At 41.5% G+C, this 14,827-nt stretch overlaps 1 protein-coding gene across 1 annotated transcript in view; it reads left to right on the top strand.

Moving 5' to 3' along the window:
* The window catches only part of NEK11 (NIMA related kinase 11), a 489,228-nt gene that overhangs the window by 260,998 nt on the left and 213,403 nt on the right, over positions 1 to 14,827 (top strand). The window contains 1 exon segment of the mRNA XM_030206452.1: positions 10,249 to 10,388. Within this exon segment, the coding sequence (XP_030062312.1) occupies positions 10,249 to 10,388 (140 nt within the window).

A 14,827-nucleotide genomic window follows, 5' to 3' on the forward strand; every position in this document is an offset into this window, starting at 1 on the left:
TCAGACATGCGCTGTCGGCTCTGCCAATCCCCTGCCCTTCTGACATCAACTTCCTGTTCTGGGGTAGGGGATCGGCAGAGACAACAGCGCATGACCCCACGCCTGCTACTTCTTGCTGTGCCCACGGTGCTGCTGCTCATTGGAAAAGCAGCTGTGGTCACAGCAGAGAGGCGGGAGATGGGGAAGGGGAAAAAAAGATGCCAGTACTCCATACTGGCGCATACCGGCACAAAAAAAGCACTGTCTATGTTTTATGTAAATATGGTTTTAAAAAAAGTCCTTTTACCAAGCTGCGGTAAAAGGTGGCCTTAGTGCACCCTTTTGTGGGTCTTTCCTATGTGCTAAGACCATTTGTATCTCTGCCAGAAAATGGCCACTTTTCCCAGTTTTTGAATCAATGGTCATGTACTAATGTTGGCATTAGCGCTTGGCCATTAACAATTATTAACATGTTTAGCCTGTACCACCACCCATTTTGTAGGCAGCAAGGGCTCACTCGATAAGCCCGTGCTAATCAGTTAGTGCGAGGCAGTGTAGCTGTGCTAACCGATTTACGCTGTCACACCCACTCTCCATCCTGAGACATGCCCTCCGAGAAAAATTCTGAAAAATTATTTAATACATGGCTTGCGCATTCACATTTGGAAGATATTGCGGGACACTTCAGCGCCTTCCATGGTAAGCTGCGGTAAACACTCACTAGTGCTTACTGCAGCTGAGTAAAAGGAGCTCAAAGCAACCAACTTTATTTAAAGTATGGTTAATCTGTTGGTGCCTTGCATTTTAAACTAGTTCCCAGTTCCTCCAGTATTAAAAAAAAGAAAGTGAATCAGCAGCAAACTGTTTGAATTATCGGCTAATTTTCAATATACTTTTATTAGTTAAGATACTTGAACAAGTGCAAAAAGAACTAGATGATCATGTAGCAATTGATAGGATTCTAGACAAATTGGCAGCATGGGTTTAGATTTGGCTGCGGTCCTGAAATTTTGATGCTATTTCTCTTAGACTCAGTTTTAAAAGGATTGGAAGACTGCTTTTCTTTTTCTTTTCACTGCTGTGTCATCTACATTTTACTCAGTGGACCCAATGCTCAAAATTCTGGCACTAGAGGCAAGAGTGCACATCCCATTGCACAGTAACAGTGCAGAAAACTAGCCCTCCAATGCCCAAAGCAAATGGGATGCAACTGTTATGTGTGCTAGTAAAGCGAAAGCAAAGGGGAGGAATGTGACTGATGCATGTACACAATAGCCCACAGTCACTTCTGCCCTGCTGGTGCTTGGATCCAAAATGGCACCCCTGACCCCTAGTGGTAGTCTTGCAGTAATACTGCTAGGGGGATCATCTTTCCATATAAGGACAAAATAAGCCATTGGGAATATCCATTGATGGAAAACACAGTTTGGTGGGTGGGAAAGGAAGTGTCAGGTGACCTTGTCTTGCTTGACTGCAGAATTGTGTGCCCAATATGCTAATGAGTCTGCAGTCATGGCTTCAAGGGGCCCTGCAAGGTACCATATCATAGAAGTTTTTACAGGAGTCTCAGCAAAGATAGATCAGTAGTGCCCAAGAAGAACTGGTGAATAAAAGTGGGGGAGCAGGTGGTAGCTCTAGCTGTCCCTTTCATCCATCAGAATCACCAACCAATTCATGCCTCCAGTATATTGCACTGGAGGGCAATATTCCTTTTTACCTTGGTCAAACAGGTTGGCTAACATGTAAACATCCTCCTTAGTGAGGGGTTTTAATCTATTTTTCACTTGTACATTCAAGGAGGCCACCAGCGCTCACATTTTTGCCATCAATCCCTCTTGTACTAGGGGTGACCCTAGCACCAAAAGCCTGGTCCCAAGGCAACCACTCATTCAAAATAAATTTAGCAAATAAAGGACCTGCGCCAAAGACAAATATCTTTTTCTCGCTGCTGAAAACTTTAGAATATGACCTACAGAAATTCCCCCACCCCCCTCCCCAGGTCAGAACTGTACCAACAAATTTCCTACCTCATTTTCCCACCAAAATTTAAATTTGTGACCAACAGATGTTCTCCAGCCTCAGTTTCCTGTTGGCTAGCTAATCTACTAGATCTGAAATAGAGCAGTTTTCTTTAATCCTTCATTGATCTAGAACTTCTAGCAGTCTTTGAGGGATTAGTTATATGCATGGAATTTACAGACCATAGGTAATTAAGTTTTTGAAGTATCAAGCTTACCACACTAAGGGATATCATAAAATGATCTGACCATGTCGGTTCATTCAAGTCTGGCTCCTCAAAGCTGGCCTGATAGTGAATTAATACTAGGTATAAAGTATCACATTTAGTATTTGTAGGTAAACAAATTAACTGAGAAGAACCCCATGAAGTCAAGGTGGTGAAAAATTCTGTAACCAAAGCAGAAGTAGAAATATCTACATGTAGATTAACGTCCCCTAAGTTAGACTTTTTAACTTGAATATTTGTTATGCTTGCCCTCAAGATGTGGCTGGGAAAAACCCCAAAAATGCCAGGAGACCAGAGCTGAGATAAAATCACTAAATCATTTAAATGCAACCCAGTTTCAGTAATAGAGAGAATATCTAGCTCCAAGTCTATAATCAAGTCATAAATTGTATTAAGTTTTGATTTAACTGAGCATGCATTTATCAAAGAGACCTTAAGGGCAGCAAGGTCATTTGTCTTTTCAGTCATATTATGTGATATAACTAATGTGTTAAGGAAGCGACCATTTAAAGTTTGTCATCTTACATTTTAAGAGTCCCTTTTACCAAACCACGCTAGCGAATCCTGCATGGCAAATGTGACAAAGCCCATTCGAATGGGCTGTGTCGCATTTGCTGTTCTGGGAATCACTAGTGCATTTTAGTAAAAGGGGCCCTAAATGTGCTTCCAGTTGCAAAGAGACCACTACCAGAAATAGTATTGAGGATGGGTGGGTCATGGGCATGCCTGAGACATGGCCAAAATTTATGTGGGCCACTTACAGAATACTGTGTGCAAATGATGCATTTAAGTATGTCCATTTACACCAGCTAAAGTCCCCTTCATTTAGGCATGCCAGAGCTAGTTTATTCTATGATCTTTAAGAACACTTATGCATTAAAGGGTTCTTATAGAATACTGTACGCTCACAGCCCACAGAGGTCCTAGGAGGAGAGAAGCTGCCCTATAGTTTAAGGGTTCCCTTATTGATGTACAGTGATCATGTCCTGGCTGAGGACACAGAATGTGAATGGATGGCAGTTTGACTCCTGAAGAAGCAAGCCTTGAAACAGAGGCGCTCTGTTGAGCAAACTGATGAGAGCCATACAAAAATTAAGATAAGTGTCCTTGAGCCTTAGTGTTCCTGATATGGATGATATTTGTAATATTACTTTATTAAGACAAGAAAGAGAAAAAAAATAAGAAAAAATAATCAATAAAAAATTAACACAATTTAGTCCACAGAGGTTTTTATGACTGATGAGGAAGTTCGCACAGCAGTTACAGTTGAAAATATACAATAGTAAGCCGAGCATCTGAAGTCTTTTCCTTCATTCAATGTGATAAGTAAGTTAAATGGAACTTTTTATACTTGCTGAATTTAATGATTAGGTGTCTATATTTTGGCAATCTATTATTGAAATGCCACCTAAGAATCCTGTGGGTTTCTGCAGCTCAACTTCACTTTCAGTGTCCTCGGTTCCCTCTCAGCTCTCAACTGATTCTTTTCCAGTTGCATCAGAAATCTCCAGAGCGTAAGCACAGTCAATGGAAGTGAACTCTGTTACTGCTGGAAAGGGCTGAATCAGTCCTGCTTTCAGTGATCTGGTTCAAAGGAATCCATTCCAGGCGTTGTCCTTAGCTGTCTGCTGGCTGTAACTTGAGCACTGTCTCTGTTCTGGGTTTTACTCCAACCATGGAAGAAAACTCCAGAAACTGAGTCCATTTTATATTCATTTCTTTTAAGCTTAAGGGACATTCATATGGAGAAAGCTTATAAGGTACTTACAAGAGTCTGAGTAGGATATACATGATGAGAGTAGAAGATATCAAATGAAGATATGAAAAGAAGATGATTGTCTTAAATGTAAAAACAGGAGGGTACATTGATCCTCTCCTTCTGTTGTCATTGGAGCCCTACTCCAGCCCATCCAAATCTGTCCAGTCATGGTCTATGTGTCCAGTCATAATTAGGACACAGACTACTGAAATCTGCCCAGCACTTGCTTATCTGTCCAGCCACAAATAGGGCTGGGCAGGACAATGTCATTGCCCCTTTGAGTAATAATTAGGGTAGAAATGAGTAGGGCCAAAGTTAGTCTGGTGAGGATATTGTTGGACCTTGAGGCGAAAGGGGAAGTGCTTTTTGGCAAAAAGGCCCCTGTATTTTCTGAACAAAGTTATGATATGTGTTTGTTTTGCAATTGAATAAATTAAAAAACATAGAGCCGTTTTGTTGAAATGTATAGAATGAAAGCCAGACTGGAATAGATTTGGATTAACTTGAGATGAAGGAAATTCAATACAGTGAACATGAATGGCACATTTAAGCAGTTTGCATATAAAAGGGAGGCGAGAGATAAGATTATAGTTAACAAAGTTGGTTTAATTATTATTTTTAATGTATATATTTTGACTTAAAATCATCTTTTCAAATTTCAAGTGATATGTTGAAATTAAAATGGAAAATTCAATAAATAAAATAAAATAAATCTACCCACAGTAAAAATAGGTGCAAGCAGGTGAAGGATGAAATGTCCCCCTTCCCCCCCCCGCCCCCCCCCGCTCCTCCTCCAACCTGCAATCAGGGAGTCATAGAAAACAAGCAATTAAGTTTATTTTAAAAAATCATGAAATATATAAGTATATAACTCATATATATGTAACTAAATTATTGTGGTTTGGAGATTTGCAAACCAGTTCCCCAATTAACATTATTTTGTCCTTAGGCGGTAAGGGCTCCTGTGCTCAAAGTGGCCACAGCGTGCAGAAGACCCATGCACTACAAACACTTTTGAGCATGGCTTAGTAAAAGGGTCCCTTTAACTGACAATAATGACCCTTTAGTCATGTTAATTGGCACCAATTTATAGTTATTCATCTAACTGCACTGAGATGCTATTCTATAAACTTTCCCCTGGATTCTATATATGGTGCTCAAAGTTGCACATGCAAATGTAGACACTTGCTTAATTTGCACGTGTATCTTAATTGAATAATGAGCCAATTAGCGCCAGTAATTGGGCACTAACAATCCATTATTGATACTAATTGGAAATAATTTGGATTTATGTGCGCATCTTGCTAGATGCTAATCAATAAAGATGCACACACGAATCTTTTAGCGTGCAACTGAAAAAGGGGCGGGGCTGTGGGAGGGGCTCAGGTGGGTTCACTAAAGATGTATGCGATATTATTTATTTGTTACATTTGTATCCCACATTTTCCCACCTATTTGTAGGCTCAATGTGGCTTACATTGTGCCGGAGAGCTGTGTGCAGCCTCCGTAGTAAACAAATACAAGGTGGTGTTGTGGTAGGATAAGGTTCATGTGGTAGGATTGCATAAAGTGATCCTACAACAGGAGAAATTGTGTAAAGACTATGACGAACTTTAGTGTTGTTGTGTCGCAGAGATCAAGAATTTATGTTGGATCGGTAGGGTATGCCTTTTTAAACAGGTGGGTTTTAAGTGGTTTTCAAGGATTTTGGTAGTGCGTTCACAGTTGTGTGCTAATGTAGGAAAAGCTGGATGCGTAGGTTGATTTGTATTTGAGTCCTTTGCAGCTTGGGTAGTGGAGGTTTAGGTACGTTCGTGTTGGTTTGGATGTGTTTCTGGTTGGTAGGTCGATCAAGTCTGTCATGAAGCACCGTAGATAATTTTGTGAACCATAGTGCAGATTTTGAAGGCAATTCAGGGGCTCTGCGCCTAATTTACACACAATGATTTACACTGTATTTCAGTTGCTGTAAATCCTCATGCCCAAAGTGAGCGTGTATCCCGGCACTACATGCTTTTCTATAAATGGTGCCCAACTTGTAGAATAGTGCTCACTATTCATTTTTTTTGCACCCAAATTTAGGTGCCATTTACTTAATCTAGTCCTTAAGGAAAGGGGAAAGGGAAATGGGTCTTTCTGTGGTATTTTGCAACTACATTCAAAGCGGTTTACATGTATACAGGTACTTATTTTGTACCTGGGGCAATGGAGGGTTAAGTGACTTGCCCACAGTCACAAGGAGCTGCAGTGGGAATCGAACCCAGTTCCCCAGGATCAAAGTCCGCTGCACTAAGCACTACGCTACTCCTCCACTAGTGCGTAAGTTCTATAGCACTTAACTGCAAAGGAGGAGTGGACAGGTCAGGGGTATGCCAGGCATTTACACACTGTTACAGAATAATGTTCGTTATGCACGCAACTAACAGTATTTAAGTGCGATCATTTACACCAGCCTTAGACATGGTATAAATGTTTTCACCTAAAATATGATGCTCAAATACTGACTTACTCTAGTATTTCATAATGGCTTCAGTGCCCAACTTTTTCACTATAGAATAGTTGCTTAGCGCTCAATTTTTTTGCACCTAACATTTGGTGCCTTTACTTGAATCTACCCCATTGTACAGAGAATTATGATACGATGCTTGAGGGATCAGTAATAACATTTTAAAATGTGTTTCTTGAGGCAATTAAATGCCAATGCAAATTATTTGAAAGGGCAAATAACCATTCCCTATCTACCTGTTCCACTGCAGATGATTTTATATACTTCTATCATAACTCCATTCATCTGTCTGTTCTCCAAACTCAAGAGACCTAACATTTAGCCTTTCTTCATGGGGAAGCTGCTCCATTCCCTTTTTCATTTTAGTTGCCCTTCTCTGGTATCTTTGCTAGTTTTGGTACGTATACATTCTGAGTCTGACCAGTAGATGCATCGTTTTCTGAGGGTGTGTCCCCTTTCTCCAGGAGCATTAACTGTGCTTTTGTACCATCCGCATCCTCAAACACCCCAAGGAACACAAGGCAGGCTCATGAATTGAACCGAGATATTCCACATAGGAGCATGCAGCAGTATCACTAGGTCAATAGGTCAAAGATTAAGTTGTAAACTCTGGTTTTAGGGGGTTAGCACAATCACAACAGGTTATATGTGGGGATCCCACACAAGTATCTAATATAATAATTCGCACCTCCAACGTTCTGAAGCTGACTCCGTGGCAGTGAAGCCGTGTAGTGTTCGTAGGGTTCATAATCGCCCCACCCTCGAGGGAACTCTGTATAGTTGCCAGGGAAAGAAATACAACGTCAGAAGGAGAAGGGACCAACCACAGGCTTCGCACTTGCTCTCAGTGCCCCACCCTCAGAGAGAAGGGAAGGCTGTATATAATATTCACCCACCAGAAGTTCGTTCCCTCCCTCTGAGTTCCAGGGTTGTCGTCCGCCCCCCTCCCTCCCAGTTCCAGCGTCCCCCCTCCCTTCCCCCCAGTTCCAGGGTCGTTGTCCCTCCCTCCCTCCCTTCCAGTTCCAGGCTCTCTCCCTCCAAATTTTAAAAGTCATCCTGACTTACCTCGCGCGGTAAAAAGCATGCAGGCTCGGCACTTACTTCAGTTTTCCCTTCTCTGTCTCTCAGCTCTGGTCCTGCCCTTGCGGAAACAGGACATGAGGGCGGGACTAGAGCTGAGAGACAGAGAAGGGAAAACTGAAGTGCCAAGCCTGCACGCTTTTTACCGCTGCTGCCGGCCGTCGTAACCCCAACGAGGTAAGTCAGGATGACTTTTAAAATTCGGAGGGAGGGGGCCTGGAACTGGAAGAGTAGTGGATGCTTGGAATGCCCTCCCGTGGGAGGTGGTGGAAATGAAAACGGTAACGGAATTCAAACATGCGTGGGATAAGCATAAAGGAATCCTGTGCCGAAGGAATGGATCCTCAGGAGCTTAGTCAAGATCGGGAGGCGGGGCTGGTGGTTGGGAGGTGGGGATAGGGCTGGGCAGACTTATACGGTCTGTGCCAGAGCCGGTGGTGGGAAGCGGGACTGGTGGTTGGGAGGCGGGGATAGTGCTGGACAGACTTGTACGGTCTGTGCCAGAGCCGGTGGTTGGGAGGAGGGGCTGGTGGTTGGGAGGTGAGGATAGTGCTGGGCAGACTTATACGGTCTGTGCCTGTGCCAGAGCCGGTGGTTGGGAGGTGGGGCTGGTGGTTGGGAAGCGGGGATAGTGCTGGGCAGACTTATACGGTTTGTGCCCTGAAGAGCACAGGTACAAATCAAAGTAGGGTATACACAAAAAGCAGCAAATATGAGTTATCTTGTTGGGCAGACTGGATGGACCGTGCAGGTCTTTCTCTGCCGTCATCTACTATGTTACTATGGAAGGGAAGGAGGGAAGGAGGGACGACGACCCTGGAACTGGGAGGGAGGGACGACGACCCTGAAACTGGGAAGAAGGGAGGGGGGACCCTGAACCTCGGAGGGAGAGAGGATCCTGGAACTGGGAGGGAGGGAGGGCCCTGGAACTGGGAGAGAGGGGGAACCCTGGAATTGGGAGGGATGGGGGATGCTGGAACTTCCCTTAAAAACATTAATGTCAGAAGGTGATTACCTTGCTTGCACCCGTTTCATTTCAATGAGAAACGGGCTTTTTTTTTACTAGTGTTTATATACTACAGTTAGTGCAGAGGCTCCATTGCTACTGGTGGGGGGGGGGGGGGGGGGGGGTTCAGTTTAAGATTTTAATTTTTGTTTAGTATTTGATGGAGGTTCAGCTGAATTTAAGAAACTGATATAGGTATATTGTCCAAAAGGGCTTTGAAGTTAGAATCACAAGATTTGTTTGAGCTTCCTGTAAATGGGGCTGGGAGTCTCAGTTGTACACAAGTAATTGAGAAATGATGGGCCTGAGGCCCTAAGTAAGGAGGGGTATTTTAAAAGGACCTAAAGGGTTTCTTTTTACTACTGACAGTAATTGGGTTCAGAATATTTTATTTGTTTGGGATGTTTTATGTTAACAAATGGTGTTGCTAAAAATTCTTATATACTGCCCAGCACTATCCAAATAGTGCCAAGGCAGAGCAAGCCCAGAGCATGAGTATTGTGCCTACCTGTACAGACAGCTGGCAATATTTTGCTGCTATAGAAATAGGTAAGTGGTTTAAGGGCTGTTTTACCAAACTGCAGTAAAAAGTGGCCTTAGTGCGTCCTTATGCAGGTCATTCCTGCGCGGAAAGGCCATTTTTCCGCCAGGGTAAAATGGCCATTTTTTCTATTTTCCCCTTTAATGATCATGCACTAATTTTCCCATTAGCACGTGAGCCTCTACCACCACCCATTATGTAGGCAGTAAGGGCTCATGCACTAACCATGCGCTAATATGGCAATGTAGCTGCGCTAACCGATTAGCACAAAACAACTATTCTCCACCCCCCTAGACACGACCCTACACCAAAAAATACATTTTATTTTTTAGTGTGTGGGTAAAGTGCACACATGCAAAAATTACACCAGAGCGCGCTCTGCAGTAAGCCCTTTTTTCCTGCGGTAAGCTTAGTAAAAGGACCCCTAAGTTAGGAAAAGGATATCCTAACTTAAACTGCTTAGCTATACAGATAATGACTGAGGGGCCATTTTACTAAGCCACGTAGCCACTTACGTGCGCCAATTCGGAGTTACCGCCCAGCTACTGCGTGGCCTGTGCGGTAATTTCATTTTTTACGCGCGCCCACTAGACGTGCTGGAGAATAATTTTTATTTTCTGGCGTGTGGCGAAAATCAGGCGGTAACTGTGACTTGACGTGCATAGGTGATTACCGCATGGTTAATGTGAGAGACCTTATTGCTAAGTCAATGGCTGGTGGTAAGGTCTCAGACCCAAAATGAATGCGCGCCAATTTTTATTTTGCTTCATATCCATTTTTGGCAAAAATTTAAAAATGGCATTTTTTACAGGTATGCTGAAAAATGGATCTGCTTGCGCCCAGAACCAGCGCCTACTCTACCGCTGGACATTTTTCAGCGCACCTTAGTAAAAGGACCCCTGAATATCACTGGATATCCTAAGAGCTGGCAGCAGTCGGCGGTTTATATGTATGCTAAACACTGCTGACTATTTTAGGATAGTGGCACTGAATACACATGGGATTTAAAAATACTGCTTGTAGTACTGGGTGAATATTGACTTGATTGATTTTAATTTTGGTCAATAGAAGTGCTTGCTAATTATGAGTCATAATTTAGTGACATGTCAGCATTTTTTATGATTTATTTTAGAGATCCCTGAAGACCCCTATGTAGCAGAAGAGTATTATAATGACGGTTTTGATTCTTGCTCTGAAGCAAGTGAGGAAGAGGAGGAGGAATGGGAAGGAGACGAGCAAGCCTCACAAGCTGTTGATAAAACATTCCAGCAGGTACCCAACACATTATAGAACTAACATACACTTTAGTTGGAGTTTCCCAAATGTAAATCTTCATCAGAGATATTTTGTGAGATGATGTGGAATTTCTGGTTCTGCCCTTAAATATAATGCAATAATCTTATGGTCCATATGTTAAATAACGAACAATGAACTTTTACTTCATAAACAGCAATACAGTTCTGATGGGAAAATAATTTGATATGTATTTAGAAGTCAAAAAGTAGGTTGCAGAAAATAGCTGTTCTGGAAGGTAGAGTGAATGTCATATATCAGGGACAGATAAGTCTGGTTCTCAAATGCTGCAAGGTGGTTGGGCTTTCAGGTTATCCACAATGAATATGTATGAGATACATTTGCATGCACTGTATGCAAAAGCATCTCATGCGTATTAACTGTTGAGATCCTGAAGACCCAAATGGTTGGCAGCAATTGAATTGCCTACCCCTGTCTTAAATTCTGTCCTTAAATTTTACAAAAGCTTCTCTGGATAGCAGCAATTAGGCTCCACACCTTTGGGAAGATTGCTTTATATGCTTCATTTAAATATATATAAGGCTTATTATTCCTTTGGTGGAACTGGAAGCAGATCTTAGGTCAAGAGGGAAGATGGGAAACATTAGTGCTAAGTGAAAAGGCAGGGTGGCAGTTCTTGGCATTCTCTGGGAAGGGAGGGAGACAAACAGTGGTAGTTCTTGGGATTGGATCAGTGACATCCTACAATTTTAAACCCGCTGCTCTATGATACTTTATTGTCTTTTGGTCTCACCTTATGCAGTATGCAGGCCAAGCACGTTAATAAGTTGGAGTTACAACTGGTCAAGCAGCACTTGGTTTCGCATAATATTCATCAAAAGGTTTTTTTTTGAACTTGGATAACCGTGAATGCTTGAAATTTCACCTATTCATCTTCTTACCAGTATTGAAGGAACTCAGCGGCATTGGTTTCCGCTTTTGATTTCTAACTGTTATGATCTTTATAGCCTGATCAAACTTGAGTGAGGCAGTTTAATTATTAGTTTGAAGATAATGTAAACATAGTGATTAATCTTGTTTGGGGGTGAATGTCTGATTTAGGAGTATGTAGTGGTGTGCTTGAGGGTGAGCAAGACGGGAAGAAGAGAGCTCTGGAAATCTTGTGTTTGTTGATAATATATGTATATGTATTAGCAATTAAAAGTTTGGTTTAATGAACATTGGAGTACACTTGTTATATATGACATTGTGAAGTCAAACCAAGAGAAGACTCATGTCAAAATAAAGAACTATGATTATCTTAGCATGTGTTATACTGTTCCTAAGATTGAAGAAAATTAGCATATTGGTCAGGGGATACCACTAATTAATTCTCATTTGTGCCTTTAGATTTAGTTAGCCTGTGGACAGTCAAAAATAGCTCACACAGATGAGAGATAGCAAGATATATATTATTGTGTTATATATATATATATATATTTTTTTTTTACACACAATAATTGGCTTTCTTAACTGAGGCTACCAGAGCTTGATAGTTTTCAAGCAGATGGTTGTATTTTTGTTTATCCTCTGGCGCCCTTGTTTTTCACCAAATCCTTTTAGCCTACATTTACAATCTCTTAAGAAATGTTATCTCTTCTGAAAACCAAGGAGTAGTACATGTCTAATCAAATCCTATTTTGGAAGCTTAGTTGAGGATTCCTGCCAAAAAATGCATGAATTGATTATGTTCAAAATTCTTAAGAATTTTCATGGCCATAGTTTGATTTTACAATCATTTTATTTGCTCGTAAAAGACTATAAAAATGATCAGACCAAGGAACTTGAATAATATTAACCATAGATAATTGTCCAGGATAAATTTTAGAAGGAGTGAAATTCAGTTCTAAACAATGGTCTTTCTCATGAGTGGAAGCTGTAACACATTGTGGTGCTCATTTTTGAAACAGAAAAATGTCCAAGAAGCAGCACAAAGGAGCAGATGAATGTTTTTTGCCAAAACATCCAAATTGCTATTTTTGAAACCCATTTTTAAGACATTTTTCTATGCAGTTTGTATGTGGTGCATCCAAATCACGAGGGGGCATGTTGGGGCGAGATTTGGGCATTCCCAAAATCAGGACATTTTTCTGCCATAATAGAACAAAAAAATGTCCAGGACTAAAAGTTAGACATTTTGGTTTAGACCTGTTTCAATCACAACTACATCACAAAAAGATGCCCTAAATAACCAAATGACCACTGCAGGGAATAAGGCATGACCCCCACTTACTCCTCCAGGGGTTACTGCCCTCTTCCCACTCCCCAAAGTTGTGAAAGAAACAGTACATACCAGCCTCTATGACAACTTCAGATATTATGGCCAGTCCTGTTAGAGCAGCAAACAGGTCCTTGGAGTAGTCTAGTATAAACTACACAAACTCAATTGCTAATGAGCTGCCAAATATAGCCCATACTTTACAACAGTATTACCAAAAAAGATTCTTCTATCACTTGCCAAGGAGAAAAGACCTCAGTGACCTCAAACGGATCTGACCACAAACGCAATTGTATGGGTTATATTCGGTTGCACATTAGCACTTAAAATTAGGCACCAGGATGAGCCTTACTAAGGGGCCCTTTTACATAGTGTTGGTAAGCCCAATGCAGGCTTACCGCATAGTATCCCGTAACTACCACTGGCCCAACGTGGCAGCCAGCGGTAGTTCCGGCTTGAGCGCGAGCCATTTCTGGCACACCGGAAAATACTTTTAAATTTAATAGCACGGTTCTAACCGGGTGGTAATCAGGCATCGTCGTGTGCTGCCCGGTTACTGCTGTGTTACCGCAGGGGCCCTTACTTATACTTCAGTGGGTGGCTGTTACTTTATGGCCATTTTTTAGGGGCTTTTTACCCACTGCAGTTAAAAGGGCCCTGGTGTGCGGGAAAAACAGCCCCCCGCCACTACTGCAGGACCCTTTTTCTTGCAGCTTAGTAAAAAGACCCCTAAGCTAGTATTCTATAAAGGGTGCTCTGCACAGAGCGCTGTTTATAGAATATTCAGCGCAAATTTTGTGTCTAACTTTGGGCACAAGCATTTATGCCTGCCAAAACCTGGTGAAAATGCTGGCACCCAATTTATGGCAGTCGGGCATGCAATAGATAGTATTCTATAGCATTGTGTCTTATTTCTGGGATGGTCTCTGATCCACCCATACTCATCCCATGGGCACACCGCTATGGAGTTGCGTGCTACGAAATTTAGGCACAAAGTTTATAGAACAGAGCCTAGGGCAGATGTGCGCGTAACTCCAAATTGTTGCCAATTATCAGTTATTGATTGTTGGTTCGTCATAAGCTAATTAGTTTGCACACGGAGTGAGTTTGTAGATAAAGGAAGGGGAAATACACTGTCATAATGTAAGCATGCACTTTTCAACTTGTTTAATTATATATGTGCCATTGTAAACTGCTTTGTGACATTTATTCTTTCTTATCAAAGAATGTTGGAAAGAAATTATATATATAAAGGGTCAAGAATGTCTGCCTACCTCAAGATAAAATAACTGTCCAAACATTTATTGGAACAGGATCACATTTAACAAGTTAAAGTGTGATAAATCACCTGGACCAGATGGTATACACCCCAGGGTACTGAAAGAATTCAAACCTGAAATTATCAATATGCTGTTAGTGATCAGTAACCTGTCATTAAAATCGTCCTTAGTACCTGAACATTGGAGGGTGGCCAATGTAACGCCAATTTTTAAAAAAGGTTTCCAGGGATGATCCGGGAAATTACAGGTGGGTAAGCCTGACTTCAGTGCTGGGCAAAATAGTGAAAACTATTATAAAGAATAAAATTATGGAACAAATAGACAAATATGGTTTAATGGGACAGATGTAAAAGATCTACCTGTGGTTTTCAAGGGTGACGATTTGGAGGAACTGAAAGAAATCTCAGTGAACCTAGAGGATGTGCTGAGCCAAACTGACAAATTAAAGAGTAGTAAATCACCTGGACCAGATGGCTTGCACCCTAGGGTACTGATAGAACTCAAACATGAAATTGATGATCTGCTGCTAGTGATCTGTAACCTGTCATTAAAATCATCAGTAGTACCTGAAGATTGGAGGGTGGCCAATGTAACACTGAATTTTTAAAAAGGGTTCCAGGAGTGATCCTGGAAATTAAGGACCGGTAAGCCTTACTTCAGTGCCAGGCAAAATAGTGAAAACTATTATAAAGAATAAAATTATGGAACAAATAGACAAATATGGTTTAATGGGACAGAGCCAGCATGGATTCAGCCAAGGGAAGTCTTGCCTCACCAATTTGCTTCATTTCTTTGAAGGCATGACTAAACATGTGAATAAAGGTGATCCAGTTGATGTAGTGTATCTAGATTTTCAGAAAGCTTTTGACAATGTTTCTCTTGAGAGAATCCTGAGAAATTTGTTTTTTTTATTAAATCAT

This window comes from Microcaecilia unicolor, chromosome 1 (assembly GCF_901765095.1).
Source record: "Microcaecilia unicolor chromosome 1, aMicUni1.1, whole genome shotgun sequence".
NCBI classification, from domain to species: Eukaryota; Metazoa; Chordata; class Amphibia; order Gymnophiona; family Siphonopidae; genus Microcaecilia; species Microcaecilia unicolor.